At 39.7% G+C, this 20,173-nt stretch overlaps 2 protein-coding genes across 5 annotated transcripts; one reads left to right on the top strand and one right to left on the bottom strand.

The window, feature by feature from the left end:
- Positions 1-51: 51 nt before the first annotated feature.
- Positions 52-15,540, bottom strand: LOC110963103 (protein Smaug homolog 2). Of its 4 annotated transcripts, none has more exons than XM_022211304.2 (13): positions 15,203-15,539; positions 13,406-13,915; positions 12,786-13,256; positions 12,325-12,567; positions 12,072-12,181; positions 11,667-11,753; positions 11,019-11,292; positions 10,648-10,733; positions 10,301-10,416; positions 9,837-10,029; positions 9,177-9,303; positions 3,965-4,048; positions 52-3,006 (listed from the first exon to the last, which is right to left on the bottom strand). In XM_022211304.2, the coding sequence occupies exons 2-13, from the start codon at positions 13,599-13,601 to the stop codon at positions 2,978-2,980; spliced, it is 2,016 nt and encodes a 671-aa protein (XP_022066996.1). In that variant the 5' UTR covers positions 13,602-13,915; positions 15,203-15,539; the 3' UTR covers positions 52-2,977. The 4 variants fall into 4 exon arrangements, with proteins under 4 accessions (XP_022066996.1, XP_022066988.1, XP_022067005.1 ...); XM_022211296.2 differs by having other exon boundaries at positions 13,406-13,847; XM_022211313.2 differs by having other exon boundaries at positions 12,822-13,256; positions 13,406-13,847.
- gmfg (glia maturation factor, gamma) lies at positions 15,057-20,017 on the top strand. Its single transcript, XM_022211284.2, has 8 exons — positions 15,057-15,189; positions 17,786-18,030; positions 18,464-18,560; positions 18,697-18,746; positions 18,823-18,872; positions 19,025-19,107; positions 19,295-19,368; positions 19,828-20,017. Exons 2-8 carry the CDS (start codon positions 18,028-18,030, stop codon positions 19,897-19,899), a joined length of 429 nt encoding a protein of 142 aa, XP_022066976.1. The 5' UTR covers positions 15,057-15,189; positions 17,786-18,027; the 3' UTR covers positions 19,900-20,017.
- Positions 20,018-20,173: the final 156 nt, after the last annotated feature.

Genomic DNA, 20,173 nt, shown 5'->3' with positions numbered 1-20,173 from the left:
TCCAACTGCTAATGTGTAACAAAGTGAATGGACACAAACAAAGGGCACAAGTGAAGTTGCAAAAAGAACTGAACCTCTTTATTTGGACTGTCAATGATCCGACGGATGTTGCACTTCAGACCATTCACACATATGAGTGACAGTAAAAAAGTAGAGTGTAAGCATGTGATGCAAAAAGGTTCATAAAATATTAGAAAATGTCTGGAGAGGGGGAGTTATTAGAATTAAATATAAATTGTACAAGACATATATGTGCAGTGTAGCCTACAGCTGGCTGCATTAATTCGATAACTAAGCCTGGCAGGGACATTAACATGATCTCAGGACCACTTGGTAGACGTCTCCATATGACACAGGCTCTGTACCTCCTAGTGGATGCTTGGTATCTTCAAATACACCAGGCTGAAGTTATGAAGTGCATTTCCCAACTCATTTCACGTATCATTGGAATGTAAACATGGAGTAAACATATTCCTTGGCCTGTTATTAGTGTTCCGTTTACTCATAATCACATCATTTGTGGCTCAGATAAGCATTGTCATCCCCTGCTGCAAAATCATCAACAACACACATTTGTCGAAATCTGCCGCATTGTACCTCTGTAACTGTAATAAGCAGGCTTTCCAAAGCAACAGAGACCATGAAAAGGATAATCTGAGCCATTTGTAACATAACACAGTTGATATACAGTATAGTGAATAGTTCAAAAAAATAAGAGAGCTGAGTCTTAAAGCCAGCATCGGTAACTCACTGAAGTCCTTTTTGCGGGCATGAGTGTGATGCTTTTACTAAGTCAGATCTATCCAAGAGCCTGCTCTGAAGAAAACCATGACTAGAATACTTCTTGAGATCATTTTTAAAACAAACATATTGAAGATGCTGGAGCTGAGCATTTTCAGGCACCACTTGAACAGTTTATCAGGACATGACAGCTAACGGTTTAATCACAAGGCCAGAGGAGCTATTCTTTGTCACCGCATGACCCAAAAAAGCAGGTGTTACACGCCTCATACAGGTATCACTTGGAAAAAAAAAATCTACTGAGACTCATATGGAGTCCACGGATTGGGGGGGTAGAAGACTTTTTGTTTTCAGGCTCTACCCAGCCAGCTCATGAGTGAGAAGGCTTCAGTTCTTTAATGTGTTACATAGTGAGACAATGGATTATTCATGACATCACATAACATGAATTGGGCATTATCCCAGAGAGATGTAAACAGTGACATTTAGGCGATATAGACATACAACATTAGTTGCAAGATTTCTGCTCTCTAGCTGTTGGTGACACTGGGCACCATCAACCACCATGTCCTCTATCTACAACAGTGCTGTATTAGTGTGGCAAAACATGCGATTATAGAAAATAAGCATAAGTTATCAATATCAAGGGAGAGTAAAAAATACAATTGGAAAAGATATCTGTAAATAACCATCTTTACTAGGACAGACCTCCTATGGCTCTGCTGAAATAATATGTGAATGGTTATCCCTGCCTTATGATGCAACCAAAAGTGATCAAAAAGTTAAGACCATATTACACATACATGCACCTCCGGCTCTGCCACATTCACAGACAGAGGCTGTATAAGACAGTTTTTGATTCAACACTGATACCACATGATAATGTTAGGGTTCTGAGACTGAAACACACTGAGACACAAACAGAAAAATATGGACATCGTCAAGCACCTTGAAAAGTATGATTCATCAAATCATCACATTGGCCATTTGAGGAAGAGGGCACTGCGAGGGTGAGGCACTGCGCTCCAGAGCATTTTACTGCAAGATCAGGCTTCATTTTCCAAAGCCAATCATAAGGGGGCCAGAGGGTTGAGATGAGTTTCATTTAGTTTTTTCACCCAGCATTAGAGTGTAAATTGAAAACACTCTGCCCTCCTCGCTTTTTATCAATGCAATATCAAATCAGCTCTCACAGTACAAACCTCCCCAGCCCTTACCCCTCGAGGGATTCCTCGGCACAAAATGAGATTCATCATCATTTATGTAGTAGGGCATAAAATAACAGACAAATTGCAGCTGGCATAAATTCTTCAAACCGCTGTTCTTTTAAAAGAAAAAATTATATCATTCTGTTGCATTTCACTACAAATATCTTTCTCAAATTAACAATCGCACAACCCTTCTCTTTGGCTTTGTAGAAGTTTAGAGGAGGACAGTCACTTCTACTTTGACTATTTGCTCAGGGAAAACCACCAAGACAAAAGGTATGCCTACGGTTGAACTACAAGCTTTTCCTAAACCCTTTTTGTCCTCCCTCTCTTGCCTTTGCCACAGAAACATGTTCTCTAGAGACGACAAGAAGAGCCAAGGAAAGCTGTCCAAGTTTCAACCAACACAATCCCTGATTAGCACTGATTAAAGAACAATTAGGTTGGACAAGAAGTGTATTGGTGTCTGCACATCCACACCTGTTTACAAGTGGAACCTCAGTGAGTGTGTCCTCGGCCAAAATACAGTTTAGTGCTAATATCAAGGAAAATTTCATGAAAGTGCCTTACTTCTGGCAGCAAATTTTCTGAACCTACACATTAAGTGGTGGTGGGGCTGTGGTTGTCAGTGTGTTTTGGATAGAAAGCCTTGTTCCAAGGCAGAAGGAAAAGAAGAGTAATTCATAGGGCAGAACCCCTTTAAGACAGCACCATTCCACTGTTTGTCTCTCACCATGGCAAACTTAGCCTCTGCACATCATGCCACAGTCCTGCAGGTGACATGGAGCAGTTTGCACAAGTTAACCTTTTTCTCTGTCCTTGCAATATAATAATCATCTGTATTCCATTTTTAATAAACTTAGTTGTATATAATAAAGTACAAAAATATTAGAGAACATATACACAGTTTTTTTGTCATTTTGTAGTGACTGCTTTGCCTGGTTTTCTGAAGCATACGTATATCTTTGTGCTGGGTGATGAGGAACTGAACAGGCCTCAACTGAAGTGTATTTTTTCCTTTCTTCTTCTCATATTGTTGATGTCCGGTCTGTTCCATCTGAAAAGAAAATTGAAAATAAGTATGTCTCAAGGCATTTACAACCATAAAATGTACTGCATTATACACATTTCATCCTTAAAATGGGCACCTTCACTGATTGAGAGAACTGCTGCTTTCTCTCCTTTGCAGGGGCAGAAAAAGTTACTGATGCTTTTTTATAAGTCCGCAAATTTTTACATTCATTTAATTCTATTCAAGCATTTTTATGGCATTACAGCCACTGGATATAGCATTTGTTATATTTATTACTGGTATTTTTTGGTATGTAATAGCTTGTTCCACAAGCTGGGAAAATACACCTTCCTGTTGAATGGAACAATCTACAATCCAGACTATAATTATCTGGACAGCTACACATCTTTTGTTCTATGAATCCTTTACCATATTCAATTTGAAATAATATAATGAATACTACGTTGAAGTGTCAAGTTTCAACTTTGATTTAAGTAGGTTCACATCGATACACAAATAAGTGTGTGGGAGATACACTAGACAACCAGAAATTGAGCCAAAGTAGGCTGGTAAATATACTTTAAGACTGAACAAGCATTAAAAAGACATCAATAACTTTACATGTCTCTGGCAAATAAAGGAAAACAATTCAATTTCCCCAAATGTCATCTCACAAACACTTGAGACAATAAAATAACAAAGAGGCACTGAGCCTGTGACCAGACTAATGATATTGCATAATTTAAATCTTATTAAATTTTAAGACACAAATATACCTAGAGAAATATAAATTAGAAAAGTCATCAACCCTGTTTGCATAGAGAAAATTGGTTGTGAACAAAGTCGTATGTGTTGCTTTCCCTGATGGGCAGTCACTGATCATTGAGTCCTTTCTCTCCTCACCTAGATACACTATCCAATACAGTGGTGTTGTCTAGTTGGTAGCTGTGTGATGTTTGTCAGCCACTGGCTTATTTAGTACAGAGCCATAGAGGACACTTACCCCCTAAGGCATGCTCCGTCATACTGAGGCACAGTGACTCCAGCGTGGGGTTGATCTCCAGGTCAGCACCTGGAACTTGGCAATCTGAGGAAATGAGTCAAAACAGTGTCAGTCCACAGGAACATTATGAATTACATTTTGCTGTCAATATGACTGCCTTTCTTTTAACCCACAATAAGTGTACAAAAGAAACTGTATTTTTCTCTCTGAACAGACACAGATGTCCAAAGAAGAGCAGCATGCAAATTTCACTTACAAATAGCTATTTCCATTATCAGGACGCAAGTAGGCATTATGTGGCTAATGTGTGCAAGAACTATCATTATGTTAATGTGATGTTCAGCTATTCTGTTCGCCTGATAACAATTTGACAAAGAGATGATTGATACTACAGTCGAGGTCAAAAGTTTACATACACTTGTAAAGAAGTGTATGTCATGGCTCTCTTGAGTTTCCAGTTATTTTAACAACTCTTGATTTTTCTCTGATAGGGTGATTGGAACAGATACTTCTTTGTCACAAAAAACATTCATGAAGTTTGGTTCTTTTATGACTTTATTATGGGTTAACAGAAAAAGTGACCAAATCTGCTGGGTCAAAAATATACATACAGCAATGCTAATATTTGGTTACACGTCCCTTGGCCATTTTCACTTTAATTAGATGCTTTTGGTAGCCATCCACAAGCTTCTGGTGGAATCTTTAAACCGCTCCTCTTGACAGAATCGGTGCAGTTCAGTTAAATTTGTTGGCTTTCTGACATGGACTTGTTTCTTCAGCATTGTCCACATGTTTTCAATGGGGTTTAAGTCAGGACTTTGGTAAGGCCATTCTAAAACCTAAATTTAGCCTGATTTAGCCATTCCATTACCACTTTTGATGTGTGTTTGGGGTCACTGTCCTGTTGGAACACCCAACTGTGGCCAAGACTCAACCTTTGGGCTGATCATTTTAGGTTATCTTGAAGAATTTGAAGGTAAGCCTCCTTCTTCATTATCCCATTTACTCTCTGTAAAGCACCAGTTTCATGGGCAGCAAAACAACTCCACAGCAATACTACCACCACCGTGCTTGACGGTAGGCATGGTGTTCTTGGGGTCAAAGGCCTCACTTTTTCTCCTCCAAACATATTGCTCGGCATTGTGGCCAAACAGCTCGATTTTTGTTTCGTCTGACCACAGAACTTTCCTCCAGAAGGTCTTATCTTTGTCCATGTGATCAGCAGCAAACTTCAGTTGAGCCTTAAGGTGTCGCTTTTGGAGCAAGGACTTCCTTCTTGCACGGCAGCCTCTCAGTCCATGGCAATGCAAAACACGCTTGACCATGGACACTGACACCTGTGCTCCAGTAGCTTCTAATTCTTGGCAGATCTGCTTTTTGGTGGTTCTCGGTTGACTCTTAACCCTCCTGACCAATTTTCTCTGAGCAGCAGGTGATAGCTTGCATTTTCTTCCTGATCGTGGCAGTGACAAAACAGTGCCATGCATTTTATACTTACGAATCCGATTGTTTGCACTATTGCTCTTGGGACCTGCAGCTGCTTTGAAATGGCTCCAAGTGACTTTCCTGACTTGTTCAAGTCAATGATTCACTTTTTCAGCTCCGTGCTCAGCTCCTTTGACGTTCCCGTTCTAGCGTTTGTGGGCATTTGTATCCACTGAGCCCTATTTAAATGGCCTCAGAGAAGTAACCAGCTGTACTCACTCATAATCACTCACAAGAAGCAATGCTATGAAGCTCATTTCATTGACACAACTTTCTAAGTCACCAAAATTGCTAATTCATGTTGCTGTATGTATATTTTTGACCCAGCAGATTTGGTCACTTTTTCTGTTAACCCATAATAAAGTCATAAAAGAACCAAACTTCATGAATGTTTTTTGTGACAAAGAAGTATCTGTTCCAATCACTATCAGAGAAAAATCAGAGTTGTAGAAATAACTGGAAACTCAAGAGAGCCATGACATTATGCTCTTTACAAGTGTATGTAAACTTTTGACCTCGAGTGTAAATGGAAGGAGTAGTTCTACTGGCAAAACAAACAAAACACAGCATAGTTTACACTACAGACAATGTTTGCACGTATTTCACGAGGTTACAGTGTAATCACACTATCTAACCCTGTATCTAAGTAATTTCAAATATGTCACATGAAGCCATTTGATTTAAATGTACACTGTGTGTGAAAGTATCGGGCAAACGCAGGATAAGTTTATTGTTCAACAAATTCAGTGCTCTCAGTCGATCCTGAATGTTAGTGAACGTCGAACGCAAATCGCTAGAAAAGAAAAAGTGAGTTTGTCTTTCTTATGGGATATGTTAATGTTACAAAAACACAATTATTAGGGTACAGAATCATTAATGGATAAGACAAATACAATTTTTCCCATCTCCCTTTTCTGTTCCTAACTGCTCAACAAAGTACAACAATTTAAATAGTACAAAATGCCAATTAAGTAATTTTATTTCTGAAAAATATTCAGCCACCCTTCTTTTCAATTATTGCAATGATCCTTCCATCCATGAAGTCTTGTTTTTTTTCACAGTTCATGATCAGCTTTCACTGTTCTAAGATGTGCACTGTCTTCTCTGACTGTATATCTCACATTTAACAAGGGCCCACAAATTCTCAGTAGGATTTAAGTCAGGCGTGAAAGGGGATGCCGAGGTATTATGCAGGCATCTTTGAAGCTTTTGCTGGCCAGCCAAGCAGTGAAATACTTTGATGCACTGGACTGCATAAAGATCATGGCCATCTTGAATGCTGTGGACTTCTTCCAGTATCACTGCTTAAAAGAAAGCATTTTCCAGAAGCTGGCAGTAGGTTTCGGAATCGACTTTGAGTCCGTCTACGCCCTGCCAAGGTCCAAGTAACTCTTCCTTAATGATCACAGTCCATACCAACCCTCCTCCACATTGCAAGTGCCTGACTTGAAGTGATGCCCTGTGTTCATTAATGATCTAGCCACGGGCCCATCCATCTGCTCCATCAAGAGACACTTTCATTTCATCTGTCGATCAAACCCTTGGAAAATCTCTCTGCAGGTATTTTTTGCCCAATCTTGATGCTTGCACTTGTGAGTCTCGTTCAGTGCTAGCCATGTTTCAGTCTTCCTCACCTTGGCTTCATGTCTGAACACCTGGCACACACTTTGTACTTCTCGACACTCCAGGTAGGTCACAGTTCTGGTATTTAGTGGCAATGGAGGATAGCATGTCTCTGGCAGCTTTGAGTTTCATTTTCCTCAAGTCTTTGGCAGTTAATTTGTGGCTTTTTTCCTCTGATTTTGCACCTCTAGCAACTATTTGCAACAGAATGTTTGATTATCCGGTTGTCACACTATGTCAAGATTAGGGAATTTGTCTGAAAGGCACTTTACGATTTTTTAACTATTCAGTGTTAAATACATCTTTCTGGCCCATTCCACTAGAGGGAATGAAGCCGCCTAATTATCATGCCTGTCTTGACATAAGATGTTCATCCCTACAGGTCACACCTCCGTCATTAAACAAATACATAACATCCGAAAATGCTTAAATGCAGTAAGCATTCAAGGTGATATGGTTTGGACTTGGAAAACGTGGCTAGAAATAATGATTAGGTCAGAATATTCCCTTGCCTAATATGTATGCACACAGTGTGATCTGTCAGTACACCTAAGCGGTTGAGACCCTCTTTCCTGGTGCTACGGTTTGTTAGAGACTAAGAACAGAGTTTACAGTATTTCACTTGTTTACAAACCAAACTGTGATCACAAGTTGTCACTTAAGATGCGCTCAATGCATTCGGGTGTCAGGTGTAAAATTCAATCTGTCTCAAGTAAATGCAGACCTGATACATAATACTGATCAGAGAAAGGGCAGAGCAAGAGTGAGCTTGGAAAGTGAAACCTCAGTGCACCAGACAGCAGTGACCATTTGGGTGTTCAGTTGACCCTTGGCTGATCGTTAAACTCACTCACAAAACAGCGATACCTAGACAGCTTTAAACCAGAAGCCTTTGGAGCACCCAGAGAAAACAATGTCATAATACCGCTGTCCTTTTACTGGAGGACACATTTTTAACAAAATAGAGAACCAGGAATGTACTAGCACTCATTCAAGGGAAGTCCTTCCAGTATCTTGACTATTTTGGTCTATTTTCATACTTTTTGTTCTAAATCCTTATTTTACTATCATTTGCTACAGTAAACTTTGAAAACAACAAGGTGAACACTGCATGATTTGTTAGTGCTAGACATGTCACTACTAGTAACTGAAGTGCTGTTTCCAGAAAACAGTGCAATGAACAAAACAACATGATATCGGGGACAGTTTGTTGTGGAGAATGTGCCAGCTTAGAGAGGTCAGTGCAACAAAAGGGAAGCTTTCAACAGCAAAGCACTAGCAGCAGCCATCTTAAACACAGTGAAGAAGGAAACATGGTCTATGACCTTGTGGCAGTCTTCAGGGGTTAGTGTGAAATAAAAATCTTCTACTATATATGCCACACTTAATTATTCATATTTCTGGTTTTCTATATAATTCATAACATAACTGCATGAAGAGGATACAGCCTGTATCAGTGGGCATGAAAACAGTAACTCTGCAGGGTTCATATGTTTATAAAGTGGATTTTTGGCATTCACACAGACTGCTCTGTTATGGAAATGTCCTAGGTTGTCTCTGTTAAAACATGATAGAGCTATTACAGGTAAATTTGCAATGCTCGTGTGTGGCATCTGGCACACAAGACAAGGCAACCGAGAGGTTATGTATATTGCACGAGGCGACAGATTGTTTACTGCAACATGCTGCTAAGCTGTCTTGTTATTTTGTCCTTGGCACAGAGGGAGAGTAGTCCTCTATTCTGTGTATTCTGGCATCTGACCAATCCATAGCGGTGTCTTTCTAAAAATTTTGAAATGTATTTACAAAGTTGTGTAGCTTGTGTTGCTCACTGTCAAATCCACCAGAACCAATGAATCTCAATTCCATTAAATATCTCCTGATGAGCTAAAACTGATCATTTTACTTTCAAAATGAAGTGATTTCTAGATAAGCAACATGTAGGTAACACTAAACATTGTAAAAGCTGAACAGGAAAGATGGTTGCAGTAACATGCTGGCACAGAGTATGTTCTCTTCACAGGTGAACAAGGCCGGGAATAGCGCGCGTGAGTGCACATATGCATGTCAATGAAAAATAAAAGAGGCTTGACTTGTACTTTACCTTGCTGCTGGAACATGAGCATGGTTTGTGGGGAAGTGTGGACAGGGAGCGAGTGGGTTCGCTGCACAGAGCTGCGACTCTGGCTTGGCATGCTGTTACTGCCCCCAGGGTTGGCAAACCACAGGTTCTGCAGAGGAAAACACAAGTTCTCAATCAAACAAACGATCAATTATTCAGGGAGGCTAACACGGATTGCTTATCTTTCAGCTAAGTCATTAAAAAAAATCATACCATATTAAACAATAATGCCAAATCCCTTTTACTGCGAGGAGTATACTGATTAAATTCCTGTTTTTTCACTTTCAGAACAAGTATTGTTTACGATGTATTATGACTGCTTAAGCATGCCATGATGTGGGTTAATACCTTTAGACAGACTGGAAGAAAGAGAAAAATTCTTAAAAATATTCAAGTCCACAAATATACATGTAGTTTTAATTATTTGTATTAACTTTAAGCTATCAGGTCATCCTTAAGCACATAAACAATTCCTACAACTTATAAAAATTCATCAAAACACACCAAAGAGATAAATAACCCACAATTGTTTAAATAATTGACCTTCTTGATACAATGTACATGATATATCTGTCAGCAAGTTAAAGCAACTTATGTAGCAAAGGGATGTTGAAAAATCCAGCCACTAACAGGAATACTGACCTGTCTACCCTGGCCTGGTAATGCAGGATTAGTGAGAGTGTGGCGTGGAGACGCTCCGCCGATCCCACCCGGAAGACACATGCGCCCAGCTGGGAGTCCACGAGGGGTCATTTGGAACTGCCTTTGGCCCCGCCGCCCTACACCTCCACTCACAGAACCTGCTGTGGGGAGGGAGTTAGACCCATACGTCCAGCTGGAGTAACAAAACAAACAGAAAAGAAACTTATATTAGAAATCAATGAGAGCTGAGGGAACTGCACGTTCGACTGCTGAAGCTATCTCACACAAAATTATAGTAATGATTTTAATGAGAAACAGAAAGTGAAAGGGAGAAGGGAAAGAAAAGAGAATCAAAGCAACAGTTAGATGAAGGATGAGTGCAGGGAGAGTGTTACATTCAGCTGGTGTGACATCTCTCACGCTAAAGAAGGAGATCAAAGGTACAAGAAGGCCAGCAATCTCACCCTTTCTGTCGGTACACAGGCATGTCCAGCATAGCTTTCCGAGGAAACAGGCGGAGCAGTTTGAGGACCTGCTGCTTCCAGGACACCAGCCTTTTCTTGTGAGTTTCTGTGAACGCCTGAAAGGCAGCGCAAGACAGCAGAAGAAAAAAGGCATCAGATTTTCAAAGCACATTAGCAAACGTTCTGGAGATGATTTCTGAATTTGTGATTTTTCAAGGAAAAGGCGAGCTTTATGTTATCGAAAAAGATATCGATGGTCTTTGACAGATTTCCTCTTTCTAAAAAGGCATTACTGCACAAATTAAGTGCATATGTTCAGCAAATTTAATGGTTCAGCAGCTTCTTACCTCATGTATCAGACACTTCTCAATCAGTTGAAGGTAACAGCTGATATTTTCCTCATCTGGCCTTGATACCAGCAGCTGGGTGCACACTGAAACAAAAAGAAAATATTATTGTTCACTAAAAATGATAAATGTGAAGTATATCTGCACATTTGAAATAATACGTGTAGGTGAAAATGAATCATTTGTAAAGTGTTTTTGATAAATATTGACATGAACCTACATGTGTTTTATTACAGTACTTTCTTATACTGTTGACTGTATGTGTTCAAGTTAGAAAATACTTTCTTATCAAGACAAATGAGATAACCACCAATTTTGTATACAATCTACATCCAACTTGAGGGATAAAAAAAAAACCATCACATTCTTACCTTTACCCATAACACGGGTGAACTGTCCAGCAATGTCACCATCTGAGATGGGTGTGACTGAGGAGTCTCCATCACAGGGAGGTGGGTTGTGGGACTGGAAGCCCTCTGAGGCCGGCTCTTTGTCTGCTCCAGGTTTTGTGGCTTCCGAAGGGGAGGCGTTGGTGTCTGAGGCAGGATGTACTGCACTGGGAGGACTGTAGGCCTTAATGGGTGTTATAATGATCTGCTGCAGCTCCTGGAGGGCGTTACGCAGATTTCCCCCTTCCAAAATATCCTTATAAGAGATGACAACATGAGCATTATATAGTGTCTAAGCTATTCAGTTAAAAAAAAATTTGAGTATACGGGAGATGTTGTGAGTAGACAGAACAATATCCACTGTGTAAATCTGGATTTAAGCTTTAGTACAGCAAACATTTGCTCCAATGAAAAGTTTTAGGAGAAGACACTGAATCCCCACCAGCTCTGTTTCTATGCCAACAAGCAGAATGGGAATTTCCTGATGGACCTCCATCAAGTGTCACATGATCATTGCCGAGAACATATTCAAGTGTATTTCTGATCAGCGGGAGTGAAAATTCATCAGGAAAAAACACAGTTGTCTCCTTTTTTTGCATTAGAAGAACATTATCCTCCCATCTGAATTACCTTTTCTAAAGACTTGAGTACACTTTGCCTCTCTCGCAGTTTCTGGATACTCAAGGCAATCTTATGCCGCGCTCCTTTAGTGACGTTCTAAAAAGGAGAGATAGAAAATAACAAGATGGCATGAGAAGCAGGCAAGTCATTTCTCATGGGAACACGGGGCAATTTATACAGTTCCTAAATAACAAACCTAATCACCATCTGTTTCATTAAAGCCAAGGGGCAGACGCAAAATCGCACCATTTGTATGTGTGACTGGCTCAATATAACTGTAGGGTGCGTTGTTTAATTTCATGCCTCATTGAGAGTTGATGTATCAGGTCTGAGGACAATAATGTTCACAATTGATAAGGAGTGTAGAATAATCAAAGCCTGGCCCCATTGTATGTAAAAGGGAGGCTTAAAAACCTGCGACTCCAGGTGCTGCTCTGTGAGAATCATCATCTCCTCGTAGGTCATCTGGGAGAAAAGTGATGCATATTTATGAAGGCGGAGACTCTTCAACCATGCAGGAACATCTAAGACAAATTGGGGAAAAAATGTAAAAAAAAAAAAAGTGAGATATTTTGGAAAATCTCACCGCAGGTGTTGGCTGGCCACGGCTTTAACCAGAGCCAAATGCTGGGAGTTGCCAAGACTCGGTACAGTAATGAACTCTGACCTTTCATGCCACTGCCATCCTCCTGGAAGGTGTTACGAGCAGAGCCCTGGTCTTCTGTCTGCTCACTGCCTGAAGAGGCTACACTGCTCTGGGGCGAAAGGGGTGCGTGGTCTGTTGGAATGAAATTCTGTCTGCCCCCTGCGTCATCTTGGCTGACCCACTCAGAGCCACAAGCCTGAGGACTGGAAGGAATAATGGACATGGACTTCTTCAGAGGGCTGGGTTGCATCTGCCCACTCAGACCTGGCAGGAAAATGAAACACATATGAGCAATAACAACAGAAATAACTGTATGCCCAAGAAACAAAACATTAAAATCACTAACAATTTTAACTAAATGCACACTGTTTGCAGAACATAGGTATATCCACAATGGACCTATCTCATATGTTCCTTCCAAACTATTTTCTAGCCCATGTATTCTCCTCAACTGAAAATAAGCAATGAATGAGAAATTTTACCTGTGTTATTGCTGTTAATAGGTGAGGACATCCCACCTGGGAAAGGCATGTGTCCATTCTGGCCTGCTGGAGACGTGCTGGATGAAGGGGACTTGTCGTGCCAAGCATGGCCAGGGTCCAGAGCCTCAGCAGAGCTGGGCCATTCATCTGAGCCCTGGCGTGGATGGTATGGGCTGGATGGGGGCCGAGGTGCATAGCCACCGGAAAGGTGCTCCTCCAGGTGGTTTAGCCACATGGCCAGAGAGGTGCGGTCATCCAGTGTGGTGGCAGGGTGGATGAGTGCGTAAGACAACAGCTGTCTGCTTTCTTCCACAAACAGGCTACTCTCAATCGTGTGACTCAACACCTTCTGCAGCAGTTTCATGTACTCACATTTGGCCTCACTATTACGTGGCTGCAGCAGTGGCAGATGGGACAACAGCAAGGACACCACTTTCTCTTTTGGCTCCTGATGCCACTGGCTGACGATTGCTAATGACAAAGGACAGAGAATTTTACAACTGATTAATGTTTTATCACTTGTTCAAAATAAGCCTTCCTCAATTTTAGAAACTGAAATTGCACTGTCTCATAATCATAAATAATCAATAATATATAATGACGCTTAGACTCTCAGCTACCTGCATTGTTGGCCTCGGCTTCAAGGATGTGGATCTCGGTGCAGTCTGCCAGCCAGTGTTCAAGGCAGATGTGTAGGAAGCGAGCTTGGGTGCGGGACACCCTCTTCAGGAGGGACAACAGTGCCACCGTCTGTTCACACTCATTCCAGCCTTTGAACCAATCTGTGAGGATACCTACTTGGTCTCTGAACATCATGGCGTGTCTCCTCAGTAAGGAGAACAGGAATGTGTGGAAGGGCTGAGGGAAACTGGAAAGGCTGCTCTCTTAGACACAGACAGGATGAGTCCAGCCCCGCACAGCGGGGTTGAATTTTCAACAGTCCTGGGATCCCCTCAGACTGGACCGAGGGGCCCTCACATGGTTCAGGTGCACAAGGAACTGCAGACAGGGATGCCGTGTGGATTTCTGGGAAGATGTCTTGATGCTGAAAGTGTGTGTCAACTGTAGCAGGTAATGACACAAACAGGAAAAGCTTTTTTTTCACTCTGGCATGTTCAGGATCACATCATCTGTATTAAATCAACAAACATACAAAGTGAAAATTCTTCGACGGCAATCAACCAAGGTCTACTTCAATTTTAAAATTCTATTCAAAGCAATATTCACAAATTGCTTGTATAAATATGAAGATGACTGGTTTCGGGGATTAAATCTATTCATCATCTTCCAGTGATCTTCGGACAGTTCTGTAAATATTTGAGAACATAGTTTGCTACCCAAAATTTGCAGACAGACGAGTCATAATTTTTCTCAGATGATTTAGACACATCATCACTTTCAGTGAAGGAAATACTGAACTGACACTGGGAAACGGACCTTTTATCATTAAGTCACACAAATAACACATCAATTAAAGGTTGTGACACAAACACTCAATATAGAACAACAGTCTCTTGTGATATTCAAAGAATGGCAGTGATAAAGAATGCAGCATCAAAGTTGAGTTGATACCTGCTCCGAAATAGTGCATAATTCACCTTACAAGTCCAAATTAAATAAAATAAGAGCGATATATAAAACATCAAATCAATCCATTGGTGTTGTTTGAGGTACTCTTTTGCTCATAAACATCATTTCATAAAGACTGCTGCTGATCTTGCTCACCCTGCTTGAGTCATGTCATCAAGATAAAGGCGCAAGTCATTCACAAAAGATGTGCCAAAGTCGTTATCAAGAAGATAAAAGACCAGGTCAATACCGCCGAGTGTAAAGCTTAACACGAAAACAGACTGCTATCCAAAGAATAAGGGTCATCAGTGCCTAGTATTTACAACAGCTAATTAGAATGTAGTTTATCCGCTACTGAGGACAAGTAGCACAGACATAATCACTAACCAGCAAGGGTAACGTTAGCATTAGTTACATGTCAAAACTGCTAACTCTCAACACTGCAAACGGTAGCACCTGTAACAATATACACTATAATACTATTTAAACAGCAAAGCTCAGTGTCTTACTACAAGTTCTGGTCGGGAAACTATTGTTAGGTTGTTGTTATACCTGCAAGGTTTAATAAATTAATACAGGCGAACATTACACCCGGCAGCTAAGCATTAGATAGCGGGTAGCCAGAGTTAGCTTGGTCGGCCTAGTCTGTGATGAGGGATTCAGGATTTGTATTGTTTTTCGTTGACGCTGTTGCTGCCCCTTTTCTCCGCTTGGTACTTCAGTCTTAGCGGTGCAAACAGTAACGTTAAAACCCAATTTTAATCGACAACAGGTTGTAGCTGGATAACAGGATAAAGTTATGTGAGTGGCGGTTTACAGTAAACGGACTCAAAAGGTTTGTTGTTTACCTTTGTCAGTTGTCACTGGTTAGCGAGCTAGGCTAATGAGCTAATGCATAGCTAGCTCGACGGTGGGTTATGGACAGCTAAGTGCTAGCGCTAGCTTCTTAGCTAGCAAGTTTTGCTAAAAGATGCAGTAACGCTAGCTTAGCTCAAAGAAACGTAGACTTCGATCCCATACGTTGTATTCCTTAAGGATATTCCTTTACAGCGACAAGCCTCTGTGGTTTCAAGCATACCATGTAAAGAATTTATGTATAAAAATGTTAATTGCAATACAGAAAATAAGGAGTGTACGCCTGGAGAAATGTACTTCGATTTTGAGTTGACGTAAGACGTGGGTAAACGTCATACGTCTTGACGTACGTAATGTTTTGTTCCGCCCACAGTGTCATAAATAAAAAGGCTCCCTCCCTCGGAGGTATCGGTACTATCGGCATTGACCACATGGAAAAAAATAAAAAGCATAATAACAAGAAGACATGCAGCTTGTATTTGGATACACGACTGTCCAAAAGTTTGGAAAATCCCAATTTTGTAAATTGTTTTATTGAAAATTAAGCAGTTTAACGTCTCATTGTTCTCTGGAATGAAAGTGTAGACCAAATAACAATTGAAGTTTAAAAAGAAATCATGGAATAAATTTACAAACCAAAAAGTATTATAAACTTCTGACTCATCAAAATAGCCATCTTGGCAGATAAAACAGCTGAACACACTCGTGACTCGAGGGTGCCTCTGTCTCTGTACAAGTCACCGACCCGAGATGCAACAAAACAGCCCCATACTATCATGCTTCTTCCTTCATGTTTGACAGATGCCACACATTGAGGAACCATTCTTTTGCCTTCTCAATGGTGTACAAAAATCCTGTATGCTGAAACAGAGTTTTCAAACTTTGACTCATCATTCCATAACACCTTCTTCCATTGCCAGTGTTTCATTGCCCTAGAAAGCTGTTTCTTTTAATTCTGGCATCCCAGCAATGGCTTTCTTGCTGCAACTTGATCTGTCAAACCTTCAACTCAAGTCTTCTTTTCACAGCTGAAACTGAGACTTAAGTCCTACGACCACGATTAAGCTGTGGTCCTGTGAGCCGCCTATCACCAAGCTGTTGACTCTCAGAAACTTGTCTTGTCATTCTGTTGTGGCTTTGGGTCTGCCAGACCTGTTCCTGTCCTTTTCCCCCCAATTCTTGACTGTCTTTTGGAGGGGAAGAAAACTGTACTCACTGACACCTTGACTTTCTTTGCAGTTTCTGTGGAGGAAAGACCTACATTATACATACGTATTTACATACGTATTATGATAGTCTGTCTCTCTTCTATTGTTAATTATCTTTACCTCACCATTTTTATTGTAACACACTACTTTCTGAGGTACAATACTGTTGAAATGATGCTCCTGAGGGTATGGTACCACAGTGTGCTCCAATGCTACTTTTATACCACTTAACTTTGCACCATTTCAAACTGTTCATTGGACTTGAACTGCTTGAATTTCAATAAAAAACGGAGAAAAATGAAGTGTTCTAAAACTTTGACCGGTAGTACTTATGTTTTGTAATTTTTGGGATGAAGCGTTTAACATGTGGTTTTCAGTGGTGAAGAACATTTCTTACTGTTACTAAAGCAGGGCTGAGCCTATTCATTTAATTTCACTATACTGTTTTTATTATGCTTTTGATTAATCCAATTTGTCAATAAAATACTGTCATACAATGAATAATCATACAAAATTGCATGTTCCCAAAAGTCCAAAAGATGTCTACAAAATGCATGTAAATGTCTGTCCATTAGCAATAAATTTACATGTATTCAATAATAATGATATACAACAGCTAAAACACTTCTTTAAAACACAGAGGTAAACTGCAAATGAGCTGCATTGACATCACCAACTGGTGTGTGACTAGAGCTGCAGCAGGTCCAAAGTTTTCACCACTAGAGAGAATACGGCGGCAAATTTCTTCCCCATGAAATACAAAATGTGTTTTTGCTTTAGTATTCTTAGGTTGCTTGTTTAATATAATGTAATATACTAATCAGAAAAAGAAATCTGTGTCTTTCCAGCTGCAGATTTTTCTGTGCATGACAGTTATAAAGTAAGGAGGCCGCGTCTTCACATGCTCAGACTGAACATATCCCCTGTTAAGTTACCAATCTACACCTTCAGTTATCAAACAATATAAAAATATAATTCTAACCTGATCCTTTCTAATACTATCATGCCATGTGATCCATATGTTATCACAGCATAATAGAACCAAAACCTTTTAAAATTTGGATTTATTGTTGGATTCTGTTTCTATACTTTGACTGAAATGAATAAAAATATGCAACATTTTGAATTGCAGGTGTGTCATTGTAGTCTAAAATTGTCTTTTTTCATATAAATCTTGATGTCTACACTCTCATGCTAATGGGAAGTGAAAGTTACTAGTAAAGTCATAGTGACTGATAACATATGGTGAAAATGAGCACCTCCATCTTCAGAGAGTATGGATTTCTTAACTCTAATACTTCACTCCCCTCCACCATACTAAAATGTATTGGTTTGCTCTGTGCGTTTTCACTTTAATGCATTCTATAGGCATTGCAAGTCTGTCAGTCTGCTCCATACAGCCCACAGCGGAGCTTGCACACTGGTGTCATCTTGTGTCGGTGAAAAGAGGAAGCGGTACTGATGCATGAACTCGCTGTGTGTCGGCCCTCTCCGTGCCATCTAAAGGAAGATCTCTTGACAGTCTGAGAGCAACTGTCAGTTTGTCGCAAACTGTTTCAGGAAGACGGTGTCACCCTGAAGACACAAAGGCAGAAAAGGATCCTTTGAGAATGGTAGGTGAAACTGATGCAATTGCTTGAAAGATTTTGCTTTTCTGCTGAAATGTACTGAATCTGATGGACTGTCATTCATATGTATTTGTGGATAGATATATATTTTCTTCCTTAAACATTGCGACACAAGTCGACCATCCCCCTTGCTCTTTTACACAGGAAGCTACATTCTTGCGCATCGCTGCAAAAACATTTCCTGCCCTCAATATGTCAGAATAGAGTTATGAATGTTTAATACATGCATGGACGGTGGATAGAGACCTCTACATATGAACAAATAGAGCAGATGTCTTTAACCCCATTTCTTTTTTTCTATGTTGAGTCTGTAGACCAATCTACTTATATTATTGGAAGCATAAGAGCACATGAAAATATCAAAAGATTTCCTAGATTGACACAATTTTCCTAACATTTTATGCCATATTTTTTGCAGTCAAGCTCACTGGTCGTGTGTGAAGTGGATGAAAGTTTGAAAGAGAAGCTGAAAAAGTTTAGATTTCGAAAAGAGACCAACAATGCTGCCATTCTGAGTAAGTATCACACAGTAATCACGCATGTATAGTGACTTCTACATCACACTCTTAACACATTTGGAACTTCATCAAAACAATTACAAATCCCATATGAATATATGTATATAACCAAAAACCTTTTTTTTTTTTTTAGTGAAAATAGACATGGAGAAACAGCTTGTTATCCTCGAGGAGGAATATGAGGCAAGTCAAATTTGGTAATTAGCTTTAGTTTTGTCTCATTCTGCTTTACAGATCACTTACAGTCTTTTTCTTCTAGGACATCTCACTGGATGCATTGAGAGAAGAACTTCCAGAGCGACAACCCAGATATCCTAAATGAAAGTGCTATGAATAGCAAAAATCTTTAGTTTAACAATAAGCTACATTTCCAAAATCTACTGAAATGACAAAAACATGCAATAATAACATTTGTATTTTACTTCTAAAGAATAAGTTGAAGTTCCTTGACAGTCATGCAAGTTCATTGTCTACAGCTACAAATACGTCCACGCTGATGGGAGAGTGTCTTACCCTCTGTGCTTCATATTCTCCAGTCCCATGGGTAAGCAGTTACAGTATCTCAAATCGACAGTAAATTTTATACTTTGATTAAACCATTGTGCTGTTTAGTAGAGTATCTGAACTACCAAAGAAACAGATACCTCCTCCTCTAAAATCCACTTCTTAAAATTTACTGAGGTGGCATTTATTGGATTTTTTTTATTTATTGGACAATTTCCTGATCATAGGGTGCAAGCCAGAGCAGCAGATGATGTATGCAGGCAGCAAGAATCGACTGGTCCAAGCTGCAGAGCTCACAAAGGTAATTATCACAAAATTAGAACCCATACTTCATCACATATAGTGCTACTTTGGTGAATAGTCTAAAATATTCATATAATAAAAAAACATAAGATATTTATACACTGTATAATTTTGCTTAGATACGCATTTTATGGAAAAATCTGTCAAATATACAAAGATGCTGATTTCTCAGTCTCTCAAATCTCTACTCTCATGCAGTTTTTCCAACTTGAGGCTCACAGTCATTATGTTAAAATGGGAGTTATTGAATCTGCAGCAAAACCTAATTTATTAACCAAAGTTTACTGGCTGCTTGTTTAGAGGGTTATGCATATCTTTAGATGTGCAATTTGTCTTGGATACTTCTACCCAAGTAATATTCCAAACTAGCTTTAGTATTGATGAGTTAATGTCTCAGTTTGTTTGGTGATCTGTTATACTGATTTTTAATGTGACATTTTCTGCTTAATTCTGTGAGGTCTTTGAGACAAGAAATGCTGATGATTTGACAGAAGAATGGCTGAAGAACCAGCTGGCATTTTTTCGCTGAATATGTATTGCCTATATCTCCAGTACTATAATGTACAGTGATTTTTGTTTGTGAAACATGACTGTCAATTTAATTTCCAGTTATCGTGTGTTTTATTATTAATAAATGATTTACTGCATCACTTGTCAGTTCTCTATTGAAATCAGTTACTTTAGACATGATCAGTCCTCTATTTTTCCCAGAAAAGTCTGAACGTAACATCAACTAATCAAATATTTTAGTTATCTGCACTTTGTAGACTGATTGTAATCCTAAATTTGTTCAAGGGGGAAAA

This window comes from Acanthochromis polyacanthus, chromosome 13 (assembly GCF_021347895.1).
Source record: "Acanthochromis polyacanthus isolate Apoly-LR-REF ecotype Palm Island chromosome 13, KAUST_Apoly_ChrSc, whole genome shotgun sequence".
Taxonomy (NCBI): domain Eukaryota; kingdom Metazoa; phylum Chordata; class Actinopteri; family Pomacentridae; genus Acanthochromis; species Acanthochromis polyacanthus.
This window is presented reverse-complemented; position numbering and strand designations above follow the sequence as displayed.